General features: G+C 37.7%; 2 protein-coding genes across 3 annotated transcripts in view; one reads left to right on the top strand and one right to left on the bottom strand.

Annotated features, from left to right (window-relative positions):
* The window catches only part of LOC129720431 (uncharacterized), a 323,854-nt gene that overhangs the window by 239,449 nt on the left and 57,102 nt on the right, over positions 1–27,303 (bottom strand). The window lies entirely within an intron of this gene.
* Positions 4,605–8,116, top strand: LOC129723432 (caspase-14-like). Of its 2 annotated transcripts, XM_055677641.1 has the most exons (8): positions 4,605–4,981; positions 5,782–5,871; positions 6,098–6,178; positions 6,467–6,583; positions 6,652–6,860; positions 6,924–7,193; positions 7,249–7,381; positions 7,439–8,116. In XM_055677641.1, exons 1-8 carry the CDS (start codon positions 4,695–4,697, stop codon positions 7,509–7,511), a joined length of 1,260 nt encoding a protein of 419 aa, XP_055533616.1. In that variant the 5' UTR covers positions 4,605–4,694; the 3' UTR covers positions 7,512–8,116. The 2 variants fall into 2 exon arrangements, with proteins under 2 accessions (XP_055533616.1, XP_055533617.1); XM_055677642.1 differs by lacking the exons at positions 5,782–5,871; positions 6,098–6,178.

Raw genomic sequence — 27,303 nt, 5'->3', positions numbered from 1 at the left:
TGTAGGTACAGCACGGGTGTCTCGCTCATTTCTCGTATATGATACATATTCTGATTTCATTCTATGTCAATGTATTCGCAGTACAACTGTTGCGTTATGCGTTTCACACATTTATTGTGCGATTTCTGTGCAACATTTGTGCGAATCGGGAAAACACAATGATTGTATAAGACTTCAACTTTTGCGTGTAGTATTGATTGTTTTTTTTTTTTTTAGTTGAATTCGAGTGAGCTTGTCTTTTGTTGGTGGATGGCGGCGGGTGTTATCGTGAGCAGTTCGGATGCGGTGGTTTACAGGTGGCGGGTTTATTGGTGGCGGGTACTTGTCGATAGTTAACAAAGGTATTGAGTGACTCTCTGCTTCATGGTTCTCCTCAAAAATACTTTTCTTCAAGCTACGAACCATCTTGTAAGTGGATGATAGAGCGTTGTATAGGGCGCACCCTTTGTAACTAAACCTTTTCTTGCCAAATTCGGTGCACGGCCTGGCTAGGACGAAATTCCCTGCTTGACGAGTCTCTCTATGCTGTTGAATTTTCATTAAATTCATATTGTGATGAAGCGTGGTGTCGGTAGCAATTTTATGTATTGGCACCAATATCTGCATTTCATGTAGTGCCAGGATTGGCAAGATTGGGTCTTCCGGATCGGAATACAACAGATGCGAAGGGTGAAGCATGGGTTTGCAATAAACGACTTTTAGGCATCGGTTTTGTAGAACCTGTAACTCGTGTAGGTTAGATTTGCTTGCAAGGCCCCAATAAGCAACCAGATACTGTAATCTGGAATGAACTAGCGCCAAAAATGAGCTTTATAGCCAGACTGTAGGAACGAAGGCGGATATTTTCCTCATTATTCCGCACAGTTAACTTAATTTGTTTTTTGAGCGAAATAATATGTGCAGACCATCTCATTGTACTATCGAGCGTTAATCCCAGAAATGTGAACTGATTGACTTCCTCTATAGTATGATTACAAATTGTTATTTGCGGGTGTTCGTTTATACGCCGTTGAGGTGAATGAATCAGCATGTATTTTGTTTTCGTTAGGTTCAAAGAAAGTACATTAGAGTTGAAGTATTTGTTTAAAACATGAATATCATGCTTGATTTGATGTTGAATCGACTCGCAGTTGTTTCCTTGCTAAAATACAGAAGTATCATCGGCGAAAAGTCTAATTTTGCCTCTGAGTTTCAATTGGCAAATATCGCTAGCTTTGGAAACAGTGTGTGTCGGGAGCGTCATAGTTGCTAAGGAGACGTTATGTTGGCTTACCCTAGCCATGACCTCACTACTTTGGCATAGACTACCAGGGGACCACATTGGCGACTACTCCATCATGGACAAGGATAGCGGCTGGGAGGGGGACCCATTTAGCCAAACATGAGCAACAATAAACAAAAATAAACCATTGATGAGATCAGAAAAGAGCACGAGGAACTCGTAGCACGAGTGGAGGCGGCCGAGAAGGAGATCAGGATCAGGATGGCGACTGCATCTGAAGAGGTGCATACAGACACCCCTTCGTTCGCAATGATCTGCTCTACGGTTCAGGCAGCTAATAGAATGAGGCACTCCCCAACTAAAGTGGCCCCCGGGAGCACAAAGAAACGATTGGTTGTGCTACTTCCGCGGGAAGGCACTTTAACTGGTTCGAGGTCCCCCGGAAAACTGGCCGGAATAGACCCTACGGGGAACCCTTGGATTACCGTGGTAGGCAGTAAGCATCAAGAAGATGCAACATACCAAGATGATAAAGCGGCCAAATGAACAAGGAAGGTCAGAAAGGCATGAAGCAAGGGATGCCCTCATACACAAGACGGATGGGTCGAAGTACTCTTGAAGTACTGAATAAAATGCGAGACAAATTCCAGCACAAAGATCTATGAGCGGATGTGCGAAGCATCCGTCGATCTCACACTGGTGAAATGATACAAGAGCTCTGGAAAGACGCCAAGAACAAAGAAGCTACCTACAATACGGTAGCTGAGCAGGTTCTCGGAGAAAAGGTGTAAGTTCAGGCACTTACCACAAAGGCGACTCTCCAGCTTAAAAACCTGGACGAAGTCACCGAGGAGTGCAATTGCACAAGCCCTCAAGAAAAAGTGCGGAGTGAAAGTGGGCAGTCAATCCGCCTCCCAAAGAGTCCAACGGAAGCCAGGGTGGCCACTTTCCTACTAAAATTGGTAGAACTTAACCCTGAAGACAGCCAAATTTAGGGTTGGCTGGTCGTTATGTCCCCTGGGAATACTCCAGCAACCGGACGTCTGTTGGGTCAACCTCAAACAAAGGATACGCGGTTGTCAAGGTAAACGGAGTATTCTAATGTAGTGCTACGCTCTGCTACGTTGGTCTATCGAAAGGTTTGCTCAGATGGTCGACACCGTAACTATGGAACTGACGCGCGTAACGCAGTTTGGTTATTGCGGGTGACTTCAATGCTTGGGCTGATAAGTGACGAAGTCGTTGTATGGTCAGACCTTGTTGGAAGCTTTGGCAAAGCTCAACCTAGACTGGCCAACGTTGGGCCCAAAAGTACATTCAGTAGAATGGTACGGAGTCGATCATGGACGTAGACGATCACCAGTCGAACCGCTATAGTGTAGAGCACAATGTAGGGTGGTCAGCGACATCGCATTTCGATGCTGAGGTTTTTGAGATGGCAATAATAAGAGAGCTCGAGGGGGACAGTTGGCTTCGTCTGAGTGCTGGCTAATTAAGAATCAACCTAGGAACGGAAAGCTACCGGTTTACTGGTGCATACCTCCGTGCAAGACGTTTGTTTTGATAGGCCAAGCCTATTGAGTGCCTATACGAATCCGTGGGGAAACGCCTACAGGATCGTAATGGTCGATACCTTGGCCTCCGGCGTTCCAGTCTCACGTTCGACGTTCCAATATCTCAGATGCCAGGGATTGTCGACCAATCTGCCCGACATCCAATCCGTGTACGACTACAGCCACGTCGGGTTTGAGGAAGAAACAAAAGTTACAAAAGAAAAACTCATTTTGATCGCCAACTCTTTAAAGGTGAGCAAGGTACCGGGACTGGATGAAATCCCGAACCTGACCATCAAGACGGCCATAAAAGTGGTCTCAAACTGTTCCGAACAGTCATTCAGAATGCTTTGGATGGCTGAATCTTCCCGGAGAGGAGCAAACGACAGAAACTGGTCCTATTCCCGTAAGCTGGGAAACCGTTAGAGGACCTAACCATTTCGTCTGCTGGACACTGCCAACATGGTAATTGAGAGGATTATCCTCAACAGACTGGTGAAGCATATAAAGCGTATAAACGGTCTGCAAAGTAACCAGTTCGACTTCCTGGAAGGTAGGTCCACGCCGGGGGCTATTCTCTCCGTCACCAGTGGTGGTCCAGCTCAAAATAAAGGGCATTCGCTATTGAAGAATGCGTTCAATAGCGTCAGCTGGGACTCCATAACGCTCGCGCTTAGGATCATCCATGTACCAGATGTTGGAGAATCACTTCAGGAATCGAGTACTACTTTACAACACGGAAAAGCGTCAGAAGTGCGTCCCAATCACCGCAGGAATACCTACCGCAAAGTTTCATCCTGGTTTCGGTTTCGTGGAATGTCATATACGACGGAGTGTTGAAGCTAAAGTTCCCTGCACGTATTGTGATCGTTGGCTCTGCGGGTGACATAACGCTGGAGGTCTACGGTAAATTGATCGGTCTACGTCTATCGGTATCGGTCTAGGAGGTCTACCGCGAGTCGGGGGGTTAAGCTGACAGCAGCACACTGCATACACAAGGTCGAGGACTGGATACACCCCAGGAAACTGGGGTTAGCGCACCATAAGACGGAGGTCACGGTTGTGAATAACCTTAAATCAGAGCAATAGGCGGTGGTCAGAGTCGTAGACTGTATCATTACCTCAAAGTGAGCTTTGAAATTCTTGGAGGTTTCGGACAACTTAGTTTGGAAGATTTTGCGAAAACCAGAACATCTGGGGTGCGGTTTGTGCAGCTGCCTCTCAAAGAGTCCTGGAGCTACAACGTGTAGCGTGTTGGTGCCAGTGGTAGCTAACTGCCAGTCTCCAGGCGGTTAGCTAAGAGGTATAAGAGTGAAGATTGTGCATGAAGCATACACAACCATTGTTCTGGGAAGATAAGGGCTAGATACTTGATGGGTTCTAGTGGTTTTGGGTAAATTCAACCCTACTCCCAGAGCTAGCTTCTCAGTTATCTGTAAGCAGATTTCTGCGCCACCCTAAAACTGAAAACAAAATCAAAATTGACACGGGCAATAGCAAAGTCATGTTACCGATACTAAACGATAAATACAATTGATTGTGTATTTAAAATTTTAAGCTCTCAAGTTCATTTTTTTGGTTTGAATAGTCATACCTCAAAGCAGGTTTTCAGAAAAAAAAGAAATGAAAATCTAGCATTTTCTGTCCGGCAGCATAGGAAAGGTAACGCGGTTGAAACATAGTACCGACCAAATACTGAATTAATGCACACCTGGCTGACTGTGTTATCAGTGTTATCAAAACCGCTCGACCAAACGCAATCCACAATCTACTATACGAGTTCCAGTTTGTCAAGCTAGTTCCCTTCTGCACAGTTGATACAAAGATATACAAGACATAACACGTACACCTCTCTCTAGTTGAAAATTTCACAGTTCAACGAGTGATTGAAAAATTGAAGTGAAGAAAACTAGAAAAAAATGGAAAGAAACAATATTTTTCGGGCCAGCTCTTCGAGTTATAGCGAATCGGAACACAGCACGGTTACAAAAATCATCAAAAACGGAACATGGTCTTCTGGGACCACATCGAAGATTAGCTCCTCCAGCTCGTCCACACACAAAGCCATAAGTAGCATTAACTTTACCTCCGGTGTTTCCACCACAAATCGGGTTTCTTTTGGAGTTAGCCCCGCTACCCAGAAGGGAGTGGAACCGCGCCCCAGTGGATTCTTGAGTAAAACTACACCTAAGTTGGACACGGTCAGGTTAGTTAAATGATCGAAAATTACAATTTGATGGAAGACAACACAAAAAACTGAAAAAATCTTATTTGATTTTTAAATGAGATTAAATAGCTTAACTCTTAACCAATATGATGTAATACATAATTTGGCTTACGTTGAATTGTGAAATTATTATTTTCGTTTTCTTAAAGGATCGGCCATGTTGAAATCTATACAGCTTTGTTTAGGAACACTATTATCAGTAATTTTTCTCTATTTTCATTTTGAGATATGGTACTGATTCAATAGGAAAAACATCAGTTTCATTTTCACATGGAATGCAAAAAAATTGCTTTCTTAGGACAACAAAAAGTTTACAGTGTCTTGTGAATATCAAGAGTTGACATTGAAATAGAAAAAAAATGTCAGTTGAGATACAGATGTGTTTGATGGGACTAGAATTGACGGTTATGGCCTAGTAGGAAGAGTCCCTTGACATTTTTCGTAATCAAAACGTCATTGTTATGAAAAGGAAACTTAATTCGATGTATCATCATACAAAATTGTAACTATGAATCGTCAATACATTGCTCCCAATTTTGATACCGTTTGATATTGCTCAATCACACGCAGCTTATCGCGGTCATTGATGCATGTTTCTAATGATAAAGTTATATTAAAATCATTGCCATTGCCATTGGAATTACATCTCAATGATAATTACAAGCACATAATACAACTAGTTATACGATGCATCGGCGCTCTGTAGAACTAACTAACTAACAGACAATCAATCAACGATATTTTCATCGCAAACCTGATTGGCTTCTTTGTTCTTCTAGACCGATTGCATTTTCGTTGTCTTCTACTAGTAACCAACCAAAGTTCAACGAACCTAAACTAGATAGGCAAACCAACAATGTGATGTCAAGGTAGGTTGAGATTCTTTTCACCATAATGTGATTGAAAAAAAAACATATTGATTCATACTTAGCCCATAATGCGACGATAAACCGTCAGATAACTCAAAAAAAGCTGATTTGTTTTTTTTTCGATTTGTTTTTTGTTTTTATTTTGCTTCTCCGGGGGTTTTTCTTTCATGATAGTACAACTTTTATTTTCAGTGCTTATCTGGTATGACTATTTTTTTCTTTTTAGACCGCCTCTCATCTTTCCTGACAGTTACAATCCAGTGTACGGTAGACTCAAACCAGAAACTCTACTCAACAGCGGTCTGAGGTGTGTATACAAATTGAAGAAATTATGCAGATGCACATCAAATATGTTATATAGGCTAAACAAAAACTAACTCGGGGTACTGATGTTTTGAAAAGCGGTGGACCATAACATGGAAATTAAGTATTCTAAGTTGAATTCAAATATTGAACTGAATTGAATTCATTAAAATACTGCAAAAAAGTCAAGAGCCGAAAATTCGAAACATAAAAGTTTTTAATCATTTCTATCAATGGCTTTGCCATTTTTTGTTTCTGAGATATCATTTTATTACTTCGACCTTTTTTCTAGACCATCTCTCGATAAAACTCAACCTTCTGGATATCAGCCTACGTACAGCACAAACAGAAACACAAACATTGTTCAACCAAACTCAGTACAACCGTCTGTTAGTAGGGACCCTGTATGGTAATTCTTACAGTATTCTTCTTCAGAGAATCAATTTGTTGTTAATGAATTACAAACTAACTTTCTAGCTCGACTCCAAAGAGATACGATCTGAGCAAAGGCAAAGGGTACGTGCTGATCTTCAACCACAAAGATTTTCAGGACAAGAAAGACGTTCGTGATGGTAGTGAAAAGGATCTGGAATTATTGAAGAATTTTTTCAAGCTATATCAGGTCGAGACGCCGGATACCTGTATGAATTATTCGGTCAATAAAGTGAAGAAAAAAATGGCCGAAAGTATGCTACTTTCTAGTAATAGTATGAAAGGATGATGAAAATTTTGGCATTTTTACTTTTCAGTCGAGAAGAAGAACTTCAGCAAAAGCTCATGTCTTATTGTGATAATTATGAGCCACGGAGATCGAGGAGAGGTGATCAAGGGCTTTGATGGAAATACCTACCATATAGAAGCTGATATTGTGGACCGTGTGCTTAATAATAATACCTTGAAGGACAAACCGAAACTGTTCTTCATTCAAGCATGCAAAGGAAACGCTCACATGGAAATGGATTATATTGTTTCTGCGCCTAATAAGCATGACATAATGAAGTGTTATTCCACTTACGAAGGTAATTAGTTCGGCGTACTAAACATTGTGAAGCATTTAACTAAGGTATGTTTTAGGCACTGTTTCTTATCGGGATAAACAAGCGGGGACCTATTTTATACAGAATCTTTTTAAGTTAATACAAGAGAATGATGACAAAAATTTGCAACAACTTATGGTTTTACTGCGAAACAAGTTCCAAAACGACCGGTAAGCATTGGACTAAATTGAAATCATGCAACGAACTCATTTCGTTTTTCTCTGCAGAATTGCCCAAACACCCACCGATACCTCGACTTTGAATAAAGATTTCTATTTCGGAGATATGCGGAAAAAATGAAACAAATAGGAGTTCATCAATTCGCGTTGCCTTATATTTATTTCTGTTCTCACAATATAGTTTACGTACTCATTGATATTTGTTATAAGATTGAATGTCGGCTCTAATGTTGAATTACTCTCTGTACTGTATGTACTCTTAAGTATGTTACTGGAATTCTTCAGTTACAATCCAGTACACACCTAAAATACAATAGTATCAACAACAGATGTGAAATGTTCAGTTTCAAATTTTGGTACGATTACTCTAACACATCAGTGTCTAGTGTCTATTTTTTTTGTAAGATTTGGACCTCTGCGACCATTATTTTGATCCTTTGTGATAGTGTGACTATTTATTATAAGCTTTCTTTTTAAATAATATTATTAAGCCCTGGACTTGGTTATTGATTTTGGTAACAACACAATAAAGTTTAAAGAAAGATTGACTTTGGATACATTTTCAAAAACCAGTATCAGATATTAAGAGTTTTCGGGGTCGCTGATTGAGAATCTGAAGCCACACTTGTACAATTCAAAAAACACATCGTGTCTACATGGTAATCTGGTCAACGAACGTTAATTTATCAATTGTTTCTAAAAATAAAAACAAGTCTACAGAATCAATTTTTCACTTTTATTTGATGTGAAAAATCTTTTTTTATGGTTGAGTCATGATTACACAATTGTCCCAAAATTTCGGTTGTAATCAAACGGTATACGAAAGACAAGCATGTCACACAGGTGTAAACACAAATCGCAATGATATATTTATCAATGCTTTCAAACTAGGTACCTGACTTATTTTTGTTATCAGTGTCATTCACTGCAACGCATAGCCTTTGCAAGTCACAATCTTCTGTTTGCGTTTCAAGCGATGTTGCTACGCAAGACATAAAAAACATTGGGCATAATGGACGCTCGGCAATTCGGATGTTGAATGTTGGGATATTAGACGTTAGGTTTAAGGGATTCTATATCCATTTATTTATTTATTTATTTATTTATTTATTCGTTCAACATCCACAGAATCTATCTGGTCCTAATGATTGTATCTTAAAATATTTTAAAAATTACTCCTAGTACTAGAGCGAGGTAGATGGTAGTCGAAACCGGAAGATACACTATTGAAAACGCGCTGAAGTCCAATGAGAGCTCCATTTGCCCCATAATTTGTACGACGAAAAGGAATTCGTAGGAAAAGGTTATACCGAACGACTCTGGAATTAACGTTTAGATTGATGTTGCCTAATATTACAGCACAGCCGGTTCTCGCCATCAGGGTATCAGCAATTAACATAGCTCGTGAAAGATCACGTCTTACTTTCAAAGAGTCAAGGCCGATGAGCTGCGCCCGATTTTCGTAACTGGGGAGCTGGTGAGGATCGTTCCAAGGTAGATGTCGAAGAGCAAAACGTAAAAATCTCCGCTGAATTGCTTCGATTCTGTTGGCACCATTGAAGTATTGAGGGTTCCACACTGCCGAACAGTATTCTAGCGTCGAGCGAACTAATGAGCAATATAGACTTTTTAAGCAGTAAACGTCCCTGAAATTTCTGGCCATTCTCATTATCATTCCCAAATTTCACGAGGCTTTGGCAACGATATAGCGATATAGCGATATAGCGATATACCATTTGCTCGAGATCAATGAGGAAAGTTTGAATTTATTTTTGTTGTGTAGCAGTTTTTTTTGTTGAATTTTCTAATCATACAGTTAAGTAAAGCAACCAAATGAAACATCAATTATGAATGGCCATAACATGGAAACTCAGAAAGTTGTTCTCAGAATTTTGGGCAATAAACATTATTCTGGTCAAATCAAACTCTGTTATTCTTGATCGGCAATCAACGGGTGACAACTAAAAATTTGGAATTGGATTGTTAGGTTGCGGATTTGGGGTACATTGCCCGCTTTACTAAACTTAAAATGTGAGTCATATGACAAAAAAATTTAATTAGTTCGTAAAGTGGTTGTTCATAAAGGTTTGTTTTTTTTTTTTTAACGTGCTGTGACGATATTTTCTCTGGCCAAAACACATATATTTCATCAGTGTGATGTTTCGGAAGAAAAAGAATCTTAATTTTGTTCAAACATTCGTTTTTCGTTATTCTGATTGATAGCCAAACAACTAGGCTTAAACCATGAAAAAAGTCTTTTTTGTCCACTACTCTGGCCGGTCTTGCACCAACCTTCCTGGTGAACTATATTTGAGGCTCGCAGGAAGCCATACATAATAGATCTAATAGAAACCGGAAGATTTTCGCTTTTAAAATGGTTAACCACGAACTTTAAGCCAAAATTGTTGTGCAGTTCATGGCGAACTGTACAATGCACTTGCGGAATGCTCGTTGTTTGGACGCCATTTTGAACCAGATTTTTAGTTGTCACCCGTTACTTCCGCATAAATGCTGAATTATGCTGAATTATATGAGAAAACTCAAAGTAAACTAGTGCAATATTTTATTAGGTCCAATATCATTTCTTTTAGTATTTTTTAGTTTAAATTTGTGCATTATTTGAGTAAAAATCGTCGATAACCAAAGAAATATGTGAGGTAAAAATCACCTTCCGTCGAAGAAATTGTTTGTTTTATTATAAAGCTTGATCCAGTCAATACTTGATCGCACAAAATGGAACATATCTTCGTCAAAAAAAAAAACACGAAGAAAAAAACTTGAGATATCATTTTGCAACAAATTTATTGACCTTCAAAAGAAAATACAGAAAAACTTATTTGTCTGAGTTTCGGATGAATTCTCGCACTTCTTCTTTTATACCGCCTATCATCTTCTGCACAGTGGAACTGTCAACTAGATTTGCCATTTTCTTCCATCATCTTTGTAAATCGACTGTTTTTTATCGTTCTGCCACTTCTCTTCAACTTGCTCGTGATTATCGCCCAGTATTTTTCAATTAGACGAAAATCTGGGCAATTCAGTGGGTTGTTATTTTTTCGATGATATCAATTTCATTCTCCAGCTGTAGCGGCAGCAGGCCAAGTCAGGCCATAACGTCACCGGACCGTCGAGTGATTGGATGAACGGCAAAATCTGCTTCTAAAGGCACTGTTCCTTGTACCCCTGGCCATTCATGGTTGATCCGTTGATGAAAACCTCGCGTTTTTGACGTAGAACTTCGTCTCTCAGAAAACTCGACGACATACTCGGCTACATAGGATTGTAGAATGAAAATCTAAAACTGGAGAAAGCGAAAAATATGTCCAATTTCAAATGCTAATTAATCGGTTAGTTTCCGATAAATTTCCCCCGTTCATGCAGCAATAGATTGGAAAATCTTGTAAGATTCCTCCCAAATGCAGTAAATTGTAATTTTATTATTCGAACTATTGTACTATTGAAAATTGTCATGCTTTGTCAAAACGCAAAATTCGAACTCTGATTGGTCGTTATATGATTGCTTTCCTAATCCCGGTCGACAGAACTATAATCCTAGTAATTTGAAACGTGCGAAACCGCTCATATTAGTTCTAGACAGCGACAACAGTAGTCCTCCCTTAGCAGCTGCAGCAGTGCAGCGGATACAAATGGCAGCGCATAGCGGCCAGAGCTGTGGCAAGGCAACGCATAACGCAGCAGTTGCAGCGGGTCTCGGCATCGATAGTAGCAGGGCCAGCTGATGCAACGGGGCACACCCTTTAATGAAATGCTGCATCTGTGCGATAGCGGACAGTTCTCCTTCAGCAATAAGCACGATACCCAACAACTTTTATTATCTGCATAAAATTACGTTATCGCCCCCATTATTACAAGCAGCTATATTATTCAAATTTTCAAATTATCAGTGTAAAAACAGCTTTCAACTGTGTTATAAGAAAAATGCCTTTATCTCCTCTGTCGGGGTAGCACAAAGATGCGATCAACGACAAATCCGATATGAAATTGAACAGCAACAGTCCTTATAAGGACCACTAACAAATTATTGAAGATTTAATATTTTCTCGTTTTGCGCCGAAATTAAAAGTAAAATGTTAAAAAATCTGCATGCAATTTGACTGCTGAACCTTGTTAGCGTTGTATAGTGTTTGTTTCATTCCTGCTCTGTATTGTATGTGCAAACAAAAATTTGGTAGCAGTTCTACTTTGCTTCAGTTTCTTCACAAAATTTTAAACATAATCAATAACAATAATGCAACAAACAACCTTATGTAGTTCTATGTCAACCTTTTTCTCAAATTGAAGTAATTATGAACATCCAAATTGATTGATTCCTTGCGATTTTTTTATAGTCTACAAATGCATGACGAATCGAATATTGAATACGATCGAAGTAAAAATCCAATCTTTGAAATGATTGGTTTTATCGGAATAACAACATCCTGTACATCACCTCGATTCTGGAAACATCCATATTGAGTAGTATTCGGTCATGTTCGGTTGTTTTTCATTAATCGGAAGTCGCTATCTTAGCATCAAAATAGTAACTGGAGTCGATTTCTGGCTTCTGTGCATCATTCCGATAATTTTAGGCTGTATTCCGGAAAAACTTAAATATTTGTTTAAATTGTCTGGGAGACCTTAAGAACTCAAGACTGTACGTGAGTTATACAGATCTTTAAATTTCGTTTACTTTCAACGCATTCTGTGCATGGCCTCTGCTTTCCTGCTACTCCACGGCCACTTTTGATACAATTCAGGAGGGAGCTGTACAAAATCAGCACGCGAAGTGAAAAGCGCTTGAAGTCTCAGAAGTAAAATCAAAAGCAATGGAACATGCCCTAAGTTGTTGAGCAATCTTCTGAAAGCGCTTTTTTCCACCTCAATTTCAATTTTAATTGTTTCTGGGTTGAATATGATGAACCACAGTTTTTTTTAATTACTTGCAAGTCAGTTATTTTCAAAAGCTTACATAAAATTCATTTTGGACATAGCCACAGACAGTACTACAGTTTTTTTTAAGTATTTTAGTCATTATGGAACACTTTTTGTTATGGGAACTGGAGAAAACTGTGTTCAAATAAGGAATCCAAAGAAATTCATCATTAAAAGCCACAAGTGTGAGTATTTTAGGGAATTCATTGCATGAGCCTTACTTCCCAAATGGTGCGTTCTGTACGATTTCTCCCTTATGTCTAGAGGAAACTTATGAGCGTTTTCTTTGCCAAACGACCGATGGTACGACCATCTTAGATATGAATAAAACTTTGCACAGGTATTTGGCTTAGCAAACTGCGTATTTTCCACGGATGGAAGAATTTTACAGAGTCAATATCAATTTCTTAATAGGACGTATGCATTTTGGCATAACTCAAAACATTCACAACATTGTAGCTCAGAAACGTTTGATTGTACAGAAAAATTGTCTAAGAGAGAATTATAGAAAATCAGGTGTAACCTCGTAACAAAAAAATACGCTGAAAACAAATTTTATTTCAGTGCCAGAATTTCTAAATAGATTTTTTAATATAAAAGTTGATTTTCTCTAAATTGTTCTTTTTAAGTAACCTTAAGATATATCAAACCTTACGATACCAAAAGTGTGAGTTAGGTCTCAAAGAAGTTGAACATCTGCCCTTTTTCATGCATTACCTACATTATGCGTATCGTGCGGATACCTAATATATTTATGCCGAACGTCGTGCTCTCGTGTCAAATTTATCAATCAATATTTCTTGTACAGTACTGACCTACACGTGAATAAATCTAAATTGAAAATATAGGCATAAACAGTTTTCCGGATTAGGCCTTTGCAACGAATGGTAAAATTTATATTAATAAAAGACCCTAAAATGTTTTTAATTTTATATACGTATTTTTAAAATGCTATTTTAAATTCTTTTTAAACATAAATGTTCATGCAAAACAACTCCCAACTTGTCACCTTCATTAGGCCATTTTTAATTTTTGCAGTATCTTAGTTCATACTTAGAGTGTTTTGGCTGTCAATTATTACAACATAAAAATTCGTTTTGAAGCGTTAAAAGTACCATACATCCTAAATCGTCAACTGGCCTTGTTCGTTCGGGTTTGAAGTTAACTTATATCGTATGCTTGCTGTATCAAACAAGTAGGATAAACGTGATATTGGTTAGGATAAATTCCGATATTTGCACAAAATTTCACAAGATGTCATGGTAAGTGAAACATTAATCCCAACAATTGTTTTCGTTAACTTTATGAAATATTAACATAAACTTTGTAGTTCAACCTATAATCTGGAGGATCCTGCCTACGTCATAATTTTCAATTTTGAATGCTTTCCGCTCGAAGTTCCCGATCGAAACGAAGCTGACAAAGATCAAGAGACAATCATAAATTTTTTTCAAAAAATACCGGGTTGAGGAGCTAGATCTTTGCACAAATATCAGAGTTGACCAGATTGTGTATAGAATGAGTGAAAGTATGATACTTTTTAATACTAGCGGTTACATGCCGATGAAAACTAATGCACCTTAACATTTCAGTAAGGCGAAAAAATTTAAGTAAATGTTCTTATTTCATATGTTTTATTATGAGTCTCGGATTATCAGGAGATTTGATAGTTGCATCAGATGGCAACTTGGTTAACATTGATTAAACTTTTGTGGAAAATGTGCTTCTTAACGATTCTTTGAAAGTAAAACCGAAGCTTTTTTTTATACAAGCATGCAGAGGGAATTTGTGCATGGAAGCGGACTCATGTACTTTTTCGACGACCATCCTCGATATAATGAAATGCTATTCGACTTACGAAGGTACCTGAAACTTACTGATCAGTGACATTATCTAGTTGAGCATGTTCCAGGCACTGTATCTCTCCGCCACACAGCAGAGGGCTCATTTTTTATACAAAAGCTTTGTGAAGTAATAACGGAAAACGCCGATAAAACTTTGCAGCAGATAATGGTTCTCCTGCGCAACGGATTGAAAGCAGACGGGTAAGAAATTGTTCGATTTCGAACGCAGCGTACAACTAATTTGCACAATTTTCAGTATACCTCAGGCTCCGACAGACACATCGACATTAACGAAAGAATTTTATTTCAAAAAATTGATGAAAGAGCAAAACATCTTAAACGAATCTATTCATGATTACAAGTTGCAGTATACCCCGCCCTTAAACATACACTCTGAGGAAGATATGTATGATTATATTGAGAATGAGAAGGACTGTATGGCGCCATGTAATGACAGAATAATACGTGTCAGAAAACGTTAGACAGTACAAGAGAAAGATGACGAGGACTGCAATGTGTACTGAATTGAAAAAAAACCTGGGTGAGAAATCATTTAACAACTATTTTTTCACAAGTTACAGTATAGATACATCAGGCTCCAACAGATAATTGGGTTCTTATTACGGGAGACACTTCACGGTGAAAAGTATTACACTCTCACTTCACTTTTTGAGACCTAGTCCCAATTGCACCGAAAGTGAGATGACAAAAATTAGCTTCGTGAAGTGAGATTGACAGTGAAGTGAAAATGAGAATAAGACAACAAGAAATGAAGAAGTTTCCCAGCTCAAAAATTTCCAAGTGTCAGAAAGTCGATTGAGCTGAAATTTGGTATAAGGACTTTTTTTGAGAAGACGAAAATTTTTTCACCCCACCGCTAAACGAAATTCAAAGGTCAATTTTTTCTATTGGCTGCAGCTTAAAAATTTAAAAGTCCCAGTGAATCGATATTTTTCAAAAAAAATCCTCTTGTTACTGGAAAATAAATCCGATACATATTTTCATAAGATCACAGTTCAATCGATTTTTAAACCTTCTCGTGAATCTTCGTGAAATCATTTCACCGTTCAAAATGGTCTTGAAATAATTCAACACGAAACGTCGCTTTTTCTATTTTCATTTCACTCAAATGTCACTCATAATAACCCAGATTTCACGGCAGATGTAACTTTGCGTAGTAGAACTTTATTCAATTCACTTTGATTTCACCGTAAAGTGACTCCCGTAAAAAGCACCATGGACATTAACGGATGACTTTTATCTTAAAAATTCGTTGAATGAACAGGAGAATTCTAACTACATATTTTATTTATCACCCGGTGGAAGACGACAGGGATTGTGATAAGTTTATTAATGATTTAGAAGAAGCTTACAGTGAGAATCCTATCTTTCCTACGGTACATAATGCCCTATCTCATTTAATCCGTTATTAATCGCATGGCCGAGCACTATATTCTATCCCTTTTTTAAGGGTTATAAAATTTTCAAAAATGATGCGAATGGTTAGAAATGGGCTTAATAATCTGTTTGAACCTCAAACTATACCAATTGTATTTATAGTTCAAAAAATGGCAGTGATCATGAGGTTTTTTTGACAAACATTGCGCCTATGAGTTCATTATTTCCCCGCAAAAGTCATAACGCAATCTGAACTGATTTTGTTTCATAACCACAAAATAAAACGCATGCGAGGACACCGGACCTATGAATAAACAAAGGCAGACTCAAATATTCGAAAATCTGTTATGCGGTTTTTATGCAACCTCCGAAATGTATCTTCCATGGATTTATTTCAGGCGTCTACGCAATGTTACAAAAGCTACGAAATTTTTATCCATGTCAACCCTCTCAAGAAGATACCGAAGCGGAGTGTCAAGATATTCAGTCACCCGGACATCTGGTTTTGTGCCTAACGTCTATCTGTTACGACGCTTCTTGTATACTATACATAGTAGGGTGCCAATCATCGTATGGAAAAAAGTGACCAAAAATTTCAAAAAGATACCCTATACAAAATGTTCACCTGCTCGAAAAAACACCCTGCACAAAATTTCAGCTCAATCGGACTTAAAATGGGGTGGCGCAAAGCGATTGAAGTTTGGTCTTTTTGAAAACCGGAAAATCACCCCAGAGGGTGGAGAACGTGAAATTTCGGTTTTCGAAATTTTTTTTGATGCCAAATGACTTAAAAACGCATGAAACGTCGAGAATTGGTGTCATTTGAAAAAAAAAATTCAAAAATCGACTTAGTCGTTTTTTTCAAATGCGGAAGGCGGAGTTTAAAACATTTAGAAACTATTTAATGAAATTGATTGCTAGTCTCCCGAAATAGCCTGTATAATGATATACACTACAACTAGCATCGAATACATTATGTTTCAAAAGGGTGGTTCATTTAGTCGACATAGGGTGGTTCATAATATTGTGTAAAAATGAGTATAAAATGAAAAAAATCTCTTTTCACTGAATACCAATAGAAAAATTACTGAAAATATAATATTTGTTATATCATCGTCGTTAGGGTGAAAATGTTTAATTGGAAAAAATACCATGTAAAATGGCAAAATATTACAAAACAAATTTACAAAATGTTTTAAAAAACTACTCTGTGCAAAAAAAAAATTATCTCAACAAAAATTAGGATTGTGTCTCACGGAAAATGTTGAATGCCTTCATGTCATTCGCAAAATCACACACAGGAGGTACATGGAATTTGAATATTTGAAAAATGTTTTCGATTCCTAAGTGTCCTAAAAGAACAAGAAACGGTGGAAACTGATGGAATATGTTTTTTTTTATTTTGTTTGAAAAATCTACTCTTTAGGCCACTTGTACTTGTTCTTTCGAATGTTGTACCAGACAATTTATTCGTTTTATTTGCCACAATAATGTCCTTTGCCAACGCTTGATCGAACGCACAGTGCTTATATAATCGGACAATAGACTATATCGATGTTATTCAGTGATAATGAGAGTATAGGGATCTCAATCAGATACGCAACACAATTGACTCGTTGTTTCTTGGTTTGCGTCGTTTTGACAGTTCGACCATACATTTTCTGTCAAGTTTACATCATCAAAACGTGGACGTGTCCATTGGCTGAAACTTTGCATAGACGTTTTTATAGGCAAAAGATACGATTTTGTGCTATTGCACAGTGGTCTAAACTCGAAAAATCGTGATCGTTTTAGATTTGACTGTGAAATATTGATTTTATGTACCCAGTGTCTTCAGCAAGTTTATTCCATATAACAAGGCCTTTCTTTTGGCGTTTTCGGTTTTTTGATCAATCCCCCTAGTAGTTAGATAAAAAAATTATTTTTTCTAATTTTCAAAATACCCGATTGCTTTCTTTAGCAAAGTTGTAGGAAACTCCATAAGAAAAAGAATTGCTGAACACTGTAATCTTCTATCTGTACGTCTGATATGAAGAAATAGAGTTTTACGAGGAACAGTCCTCAAAATTAGTTTTTGTCCAAAACTTTTTCTGTAATCGTCGAAACAGTTCAAGATGTTCTAAGATTTCGTTCATTCTGCTAAACTTCGCATTTTTGTAGAATGTATTGGTTTGATATTTTCATTTGTTCTAAAGATATTTCTAGTTTTTTGCTGAAAATAGCCATATTTTGAGTCCATATTTCTCCGAAGGTTGACCTTAAACTCCTGCATTTTGATCAATATCGACAATTTCAATGATGGAAACGAAAACTTTTATTGTCTAGCTGTCTTACGAATATAAGAAATACCGTTAAACACAAAGAAATCTGTGGACAATTGCAATTGAAACAAATCGACCTATATTGCAGCCATTCAGGAGCCACTTCGGGTGCTGGAAAAAAACGCCTGCAAAACAGTTGGAAACTGCTAAAAATAGGTTCGGGGTGATTGGAATAGTGTCCCTCGATTGGTAACTTTAATTAATTATTGTTAAAGTTTGCTAACTTAGTTTTACAATCTGAAAACAAGTTCTGACAGTGAAAACGATAGCGAACAGATTGATATACTACTGTTTGAGTTTCACCCAACATATTTCGAGTATTTCGTCTGAATACACAGGCGGTTCCTAAAGCTGCTTAAAATATGTTCCTTACCCTATTTTTTATAATTAGATTTAAATGTTTTAACCTTAAACAATTATTTTGTCCTACGGTGTATTTTTTGGAGGGACGAATTTACTGTCTACGACATTGTACTGTTCTGACTTCTCCAATCGTTTGCACACACATTTTCTAGAAACTCTTTGTTATTTTCGCATTTGCCAAAGCATTTCGACTCACGACGCATATGCGAGTAATGACAGGCGAGTGGGAGTACTCAAATATAAGTACTTGACTTGTTTGTGTTCTATAATGTCTTCGGCAAAGATGTAGGCAGTACTTTTTTCAGAAAAATAAGAATTCGTAGGGTAAAACAATCAGAAATGGTTGAAATGTTATTAAAAATTGAAAAGGGTATCGAACGTTTTGGGCAGGTTTTTGCATAATACTGCTGCAGAAAAGTTACGAAAGAAAACTAATTTATGTTTTACTTTGTTTTCCCGTGCAAATTATTAATAATACTTGTTGTCAAACTTGTTTACTGCCTTCATAAATCATAACACGAATTCATAAATTATGTCAAATTTCATGAGTGGAACGGTAGATCACATGAATTATATTTTCAGTTTCATGATAATTTAATGAACCAAAGCGAGGTTGCATCAATTAAGTGTACAATTTCGTGAATTGAATCATCATTTCATGAAACTAGCTCATCAAATCATAAGTTCAATTCATGGTTTCTTAAATCAAAGCGAGTCTTTATAAAACTAACATCCGATTTCATGAGTCAAATTCTAAATACCATGACTCGTGACTCATGATTTCATAAATCAAAATCATGGTTCCATGAGCCATCTCGCTTTCATGAATCGAACGCCGAATTACATGACCCATAAATCATGATTTCATGCCAAATTGCTCACAATGTCAGCAAAACAGTAACGCACAGGGTGCGTTACGAACAATAGCTCATGATTTCATGGCTGTGGTGTATATTCATAGTTTTTGTTTCTACCCGTATTAATTGTCATAATTAACTGATCATAATTATTAAAGAAAAATTTTCAGATTAACGATGGAGCAAAACACTAAAAACAAGATAGCATGGTAAGTGGATCATTAAATTGCTATAACTTATTCCTATGAACTTTTCAAAAAAAATATCACTAACTTTCTAGTTCGACCTATAATCTGGAGGACCCCGCCTTCGTCATCGTTTTCAATTTTAAAAACTTTCCGTCTGAAGTTCCCGATCGAATCGGAGCTGACAAAGATCAAGAGACAATCGTCAATTTTTTCAAAAATTGTCGGGTTGAGCCGTTCGATATTTGCACAAACTTTACGGTCAATCAAATTATGAAAAAAATGAATGAAAGTATGATTCTTTCTAATACCAGCGCTAAATGCCGATGAAAACTAATGCAACTTTACCATTTCAGTACGAAGAAAAAATTTCACTAAATGTTCTTGTTTTATATGCTTTATTATGAGCCACGGATTCTCAGGAGATATGATAGTTGCATCAGATGGAAACGCTTCTTAATCGCTTCTTAATAATTCTTTGAAGGGAAACCCGAAACTTTTCTTCATACAAGCATGCAGAGGAAATCTGTGAATGGAAGTGGAATCATATCCTTGCACGACCAATAAACTTGACATAATGAAATGCTATTCGACTTACGAAGGTACCTGGAGACACACTAAGCAGTGCCTTTTCCTAATTGAGTAATAATGTTCCAGGTACTACAGCACTCCGTCATACAGTAGAGGGTTCGCTTTTCATACAAAAGCTTTTCGCAATAATAACAGAGAACGCCGATAAGACTTTGCAAGATATAATGGTGCTTCTGCGCAGTAAGTTTAGGGAAGTCAGGTTAGTGTGCGTTTGATTTAGAATGATAGACTGAACTAATTTATCTAAATTTGTAGTATACCGCAAGCTCCAACTGATACATCAACATTGACCAAAAAATTCTATTTTGAAAAATTAATCAATAAACAGGTGGACAGAAAAATCAACGAACCTAAAGTGGATAATTTAACAAACGATGTATGGGCAGGGTTGGTTAAGATCAACAGCATCAAGAGAAGAATTTCACCCCCGGACCTCCAGGAGGTTAGAGAGGAAATCGGCTGGCTGAAAAACAAAAAAGCCACTGGAGCTGACCAACTCCCCAGCGAGCTGTTGAAATACGATGGTGAATCACTGGCTGAGGCGCTACACTGTGTTATTGTCAAGATTTGGGAGGTGGAGGTAGTACCGGAGGAGTTGATGGAGGGTTTAGTGTGCCCCACCTGCAGTAAAGGCGACAAGTTGGATTGTTGCAACTACCGTGAAATGACGTTGCTGAACGCCGCCTACAAGGTACTCTCTCAAATTCTGTACTGTCGACTATCACCGTTTGCGAGGGATTTCGTGGGGCAATACCAAGCGGGATTTATGGGTGCCCACGCCAGCACGGAACAAATATTCGCGGTACGGCAGGTTCTACAGAAGTGCCGTGAATATATCCTGCCCACACATCATTTGTTCATCGATTTTAAATCGGCATACGACACAATCGATCGAGAGCAACTATGGCAGATTATGCACGATTACGGTTTTCCGGATAAACTGACACGGTTGGTCAAGTCGACGATGGATCGGATGATGTGCGTAGTTGGAGTTTCGGGGACACTCTCGAGTCCCTTCGAATCTCGAAGTGGGCTACGGCAAGGTGATGGATTGTCGTGCTTGCTATTCAACATCGCTTTGGAAGGTGTGATACGTAGGGCTGGTATCGACACGAGTGGCACGATATTTAGAAGGTCTGTTCAGCTCTTTGGCTTCGCCGACGACATTGATATTGTAGCACGAACTCTTGAGAAGCAGGCTTTGTTTTGCTCATCTTCATCTTAAAGAGAAAGAGTTTTCTTCCCTCTTAACAACTGCGAGCTTACATTCAATGTGCATCACACCATCTGCTGTAGAGAGAGCGCAGAGTAATAGTTTCTCTGACGAAAAAACGCTCCTAATTTGACAGAGCATCCGCGCACGCAAGAAAAATAAAATAAATTGCTCGACGACCAACTGAGCATTGTGTTACCGTTCTCATCGCTCTGGGGTGCGGCAAAAACAGTATGAAATCGAACTTTCTGCAGAATACGCACCCATGGTGAGTTGTGAATCTTCCTATAATATTGAATTCGAAAACGGTTAGGATGTGGCTTCAATATGAACCTAAATGTTTTGATATTTGGCCAACTTCTCTTCTAGTAAAGGAGAAGCTAACGAAAACTACTCCCTCTTAAACTGAGAGAGCAAATAAAGGTTTATCCCTAACACGTGATGATGAAGAGTGAAAAGGAACTCTGCGACTGAAATACTCTACGCCTAAATGTGGATAATTACTCACTCTGTGTGAGAGAAAGCCTAGTTCTCCAAGGGGTTTGGCAGGTAGAAAAGGAAATTTGGGCAAAAATCAAGAGAACGGAAGAAGCCTGTTGAGAAGATGACGGAGACGTACATCAGACTGAAGGCTGAAACCGGACGAATTGGGCTGGCTATAAACGCATTGAAAACGTAGTACATGAGGGGAAGAGGTTCCACAAAACCCAGTATGCAACTCCCGCCACGAATTGATATTAGCGGTGATGAAATCGAGGTGGTAGACGAGTTCGTGTACCTGGGCTCACTGGCGACTGCTGACAACGACACCAACAAAGAAATTCATCGACGCCTTATGGCAGGAAATAGTGCCTATTTTGAATGCCAGAGGACGCTCCGCTCGAATGAAATCTGTCGCCGCACGAAGTTAACCATCTACAAAACACTGATCAGACCGGTAGTCCTCTACGGTCACGAAACCTGGACCATGCTCGTGGAGGACCAACACGCCCTTGAGGCTTTCGAACTGAAAATGCTGCGTACCATCTGTGGTGAAGTACAGATGGAAGATGGATCATGGCGGAGGCGGATGAACCACGAGTTGCATCAGCTGCTGGGAGAACCACTCATTGTTCAAACGGCGAAAATCGGGAGACTACGATGGGCTGGGCATGTCATTAGGATGTTGGATGATTCTTGAATAAAATGATTCTTGATAACGACCCGACTGGAACGAAGCGACTGGAACGAAGCGACTGGACGCGCAGCGAGCAAGGTGGCTCGATGAAGTGGAAGACGACTTGCGGAGCCTCCGCAGGCTAGATGGCTGGCGAGCTGCAGCCATGGACCAAATTGAATGGAGCAGACTCCTTCAAACAGCAAGGGACACTTCGGCCTGGAGCTGACTGGTAAGATAAGTGGTTATTTTTTAAGAAACATGCAAATCGAGAAAATGCTGATTCATGCAAAGTTCATAATTTGACAGACCCCCTGGCAGGTAACTCGCAATAAGCCTTTATAGTTTTTTTTTGTTATTGTCGATCGAAGGTTTTTGCTCATTTTGTGTTTCTTCCGTTTTTTGCTCATGATAATAAAAGTTCGATCTTCAGTGCTTATTCGATTTGACGTTTTACTATTCCAGGGTACCTGTTATCTCTCCTACCAGTTGTGATCCAGTGAACAGTAGACCTGTACTAGATAATCTGTACAAAGGCTGGTAAGGTGTGTATACGAATCGAAATTATCGGATAAAAAAAAAATTTTAATCATAATATTTTATCATAAATGAAATAAGTTTAACTATCAAGTATTTGAGCTCAAACATATTTTGCAGTATATGAAAGCACTCCCGATCAAACGATTATAGCAAACGGGTAACACAAATAATTCTGAACTTGATAGAAATAACAAAGCCTGTAATATTCTTGATATGCCAGAACGATGAAAAGTACAGCATTATATCAAATTCTGCTATCATACACTTGTTCAAAAGTATGTTTTATAAAGCATATTGATAACAAAATTTGTTATTCAATTAACAAAATATTGTACATTTTAACTAATTCTTATCTTTTTCTGCCAAAAACCTTACAATATTTCCATATGTCAGTAAGTAATTTTGAAATTTTAACTTTTAACGGGATCAAGCTTAGAGCACAATTTGTTACAAGAAGATCGTAACAAAATATCAAGACTTGTTACAATACATTTGTTATAATACTCAACTTGGCACTCACTATCGTTATTTGGAAAGCAAACCTAATTAACCTTTCTGATCTCCTGGTCCTTTTGCAGTTTTGGTGCCTTTACTAGTAACCAACCAAACATCGAAGAAATTGAATGCCAAACATCGAAGAAACGATGCAATGAAGAGGTGGGTTATAATAATCAATTTTTCATATTTATTTGAACGAAGATATATGTTGAATAATGCTCAATCCATAGCCTGCCAATTACCTTTCACATAGCATACAAAATACTAGTACAAGTTTGGTCATCAGTACTTATTTATCTGGATTAACGTTTTTCCTTTCCAGTGTACCTCCTACCAGTTGTAATCCGGTAAACAGTAGACCTGTACTAGAGAATTTATACAAGGGCAGGATGGTGAGGTGTGTATACGAATCAAAATTATCGGAAGCAAAATTTCTTCAAAATGCACGTCATATGTACCTAAATATTATAAATCATTATAAATGAAATAAATTTAGTTATTAAGTTTTGAAGCTCAAACATATTCTGCAATAGATATGGAAGCACTAATCGCACTGCTCATCAAATTTAACTATCAACCCATCATCTTTCCTACCAATTGTAATCCAGACCCATATTAGATACTCTACAAATTAAATAAATTTCTTCTCAATGAACGCCATACATGTTTTTTAGGCTAAATGAAAATTATTTCGGATCTTTTATTATTCAAGAAAACGGAAGACCATAGAACAAAACCTGAACCATCTAAGATCAAATAAAAATCTGTAAAACCTGTACACTAAGGTCGCTTTTTACGCGGTTTTTTTACGCGGATTCCGGAATTTACGCGGTTTTTTTTACGCGGATTCCAGAGTTTACGCGGTTTTTTTACGCGGATTCCGGAATTTACGAGGTATTTTTTTGCGCGGATTTCGGTTTCTCTTCACTTGGATTGTATAATTAACGAAGGTTTTTTTTACGCGGAATCCGGAATTTACGCGGTTTTTTCCTACGCGGCACGTATCCCCCGCGTAAAAAACGACTGTTGTGCACTCAAAGTTTCAAGTTGTATAATTACACTGCATAGCCGAAAACACCCGAATGACACACAAAGTGGGAATTTGAATACAGTCATACCTCGATATAAGGCAACCTCGATATAACGTAACTCGATATAACGTAACTTTTACCTCGATATAACGTAACTTTTTTTCAATTTCCCAACATTAAAGTACAACAATTATTTTTGGGGTGTATAATGTTCCGAATAAATGTTTTGAGTAAGTTTTGAAACCATTAAGTGCCGTAAAATGGGGTAAAATTGACATTTATTTTTTCAATGTTTTGTGACTGGTTATGTTGGTCTACGAAAATTGTCTCAAAGGGACATAAGACAGGTTTATATATCCTATAAGGGAAGGGAAATAAATTTTTGTGCACTTTCGAGTAACCATAAAGAGTTTTTCATCAATAAAAAAATAATTTTTTTCGTGCTTCGATATGACGTAACTGGATATAACGTTACGAAAATAAAAATAAATAAAGTTGCCTTATATCGAGGTATGACTGTAAACGTTTTTACCTCGAAGATGTACTGAAAGTTACAAATTCAAAATGCCTAAACTGGATTCTATACTCATATAAATCAAAAAGTTTAGAACATCTGACTATTAACCCAAATATCAGCGTAACACTGGTCATCAAGAGCGAAAAAAAATTTTTTTGACCTGGAGCTCAAACCAGAAGATTGTAGTTCTGAACTGATTTTGTGAATATTGGTGCTCCTAGCCGCCTCGAAAATGTGTAAAGTCTGCAAAGACTTCAACGAAGTCTTTTCTTCTCTGAGAGCCACTAGCGTGTAGGAGAATATTTTTCACTACGAAAACAACTACCTTTACATTGGTTAGCAAAGCAACGCATTTGCTTGAAGAGAGCGTATGTATCTCAGTAGCTTGCAAATCGATCAAAGACGGTTTCAATGTGAAAGTTAAATAAAAAAGTTAGAGCGAAAAATGTGTTTTTCCAACCTAAATCGATCAATGCCAAAGATAGAGATATTCAAAATGGCCAATAAGCTGATTTCAAAGAAGATAAGTTACTAAACCTTTAAGTACTAAAACTATTAAATTTAGATGAAAATTGTCAAAGTTACAGGAGTTTTATTAGTCCTGTGCGCTGCCACGCGTCGCCGCTGCCGCCGATGATTGCTAGTCGGCGCGGCGCCGAAGAAATTTTTATAACACCGATAGTGATTGTGTATGCTGGATTTTTTTCCTTTTAATGATTTTAACCTATATTTAACGCGGATATGTATGCAACAGTCAAGAACTATTTCAATTGTATTCTTTAAGAAATAAAAAAAGTTCATACACCTATAAAAAAGTTGTTTTTTTTTGTTCTGGTTGAGGGCTACTTTGGACAAATCAAAGAAATTATAAGATGCATTTGTTTCTAACTAAATTATATTTGTTTTTAACTAAATTATATTTCTTCCAAAAGTTATAATATGTGTACTTTTTTTAGGCTATTTATTGGGTTTCTTTAGTGTGAATCGGAGAGCTTGTTGTAGCTACTCTGCGCACTGCCTCGCAGCGTCCGCAACGGCTTACCAAAATTAATGATCAGCAAAAACATCGATTTTAAGACCCCGGATCCGGAATCAACAACCAGACCCGCACGATACTCTCAGGGCCCAAGGAAGACAACTCTATATGCCAGTCCGTAACATCTCGGCCCAGCAGCGGAACATATTGTATATATGCAGCTTACCTACGGCAATGGAAAACCATTAAATAACAAACCATTCTAGCTTAAGTTAGATTTAATTTCAACTCGTAGTCGGCAGCGAGGATAAAAAATTTGCTATTAGTTATTAAGATACTTTAGCGAGTAAAAAATCAGATATAATTGGCGTCGTTAAACATTAATTTGTATTTGTGCCGTGTCAAATAAATATTAGATGAAGAAAAAAAAAAACATCGATTTTGAAATAAAAGTTTTCGCAACTATAACTTACTCTCGCTCTGCTATTAATGGCTAGTCGTGTTCAGACAAGCACGAACGAGTGATTTTTGAGAAAAACTTATGCAATATATTGCAAAATACATTGTTTCCATCAACATGTAGAAGATACTGTATAAGTTTAGAATATATTTTTGTTAAAAAACATGATAAAACTGAAGTGTCTAAAATAACCCCGCATGTCGAAAACAGCCCCGCACGACGGTACTAAGTTTTTCCTCAAGATCAGTACAATACGCATATGCAAAAACTTACTGAACATTTTGTGTAAATTAAAAATTTGATAATATGACTCTGAAAAAGAGATTTTTTGTTAATAGTTTAAAAGGGCAGTTTTTGATTTTTACGACACTCTGATGTAATGATTTTTTTTTTTCAAGTGTATTGTTGTTTGGAATTTTTTTGTGTTTTTAGCAATAATGTTATAAATTTCAGCAATAATAGTTATAAAAGTTTTTATCAACTGAAATAGCATTGGTTTAAAAAACTTTCCACTATTCGTAGAGTTATGGTTGTTTCACCGAAACTCTTTTTTGAAGAGGCTTGAGGCTCAGGACGATGCAAGAAGGTAATAGTTTTGCAGGCCATTTGTGAATGTGGGAAAATATCTCGTCCATTCATTACGAATGACACAACGAATGGTAAAATTTACGTGAAAGAGTGTTTGCAGAAAAGGTAGTTACCCATGGTTAAGCAGCATAACAATCCTCCAATCTTTTGGCCCGATCTTGCTTCCTGCCATTACTCTAAGGATGCACTAGGGTGGTATAAAACAAATAATGTCACATGTGTCCCAAAGAAGATGAATCCTCTAATCTGCCCTGAAATTCGCCATATTGAAACTTTTTGGGCTTTGACCAAGGCAAAGCTGAGGAAATATGTCAAACCAGCGGACAATGTTGAAAAACTTGAAAAAGATTTGCTTAAAGTGATAAAAATGGTCGGAGAACACACTGTGCAAAAGCTTATGAGTAGTGTTAAGAAAAAAGTTAGAGAAAAATAATCCCAACTTG

Source organism: Wyeomyia smithii, chromosome 2 (genome assembly GCF_029784165.1).
Source record: "Wyeomyia smithii strain HCP4-BCI-WySm-NY-G18 chromosome 2, ASM2978416v1, whole genome shotgun sequence".
Taxonomy (NCBI): domain Eukaryota; kingdom Metazoa; phylum Arthropoda; class Insecta; order Diptera; family Culicidae; genus Wyeomyia; species Wyeomyia smithii.
Note: the sequence above shows the minus strand (reverse complement) of the source record. Positions and strands in the feature narration are given on the sequence as shown.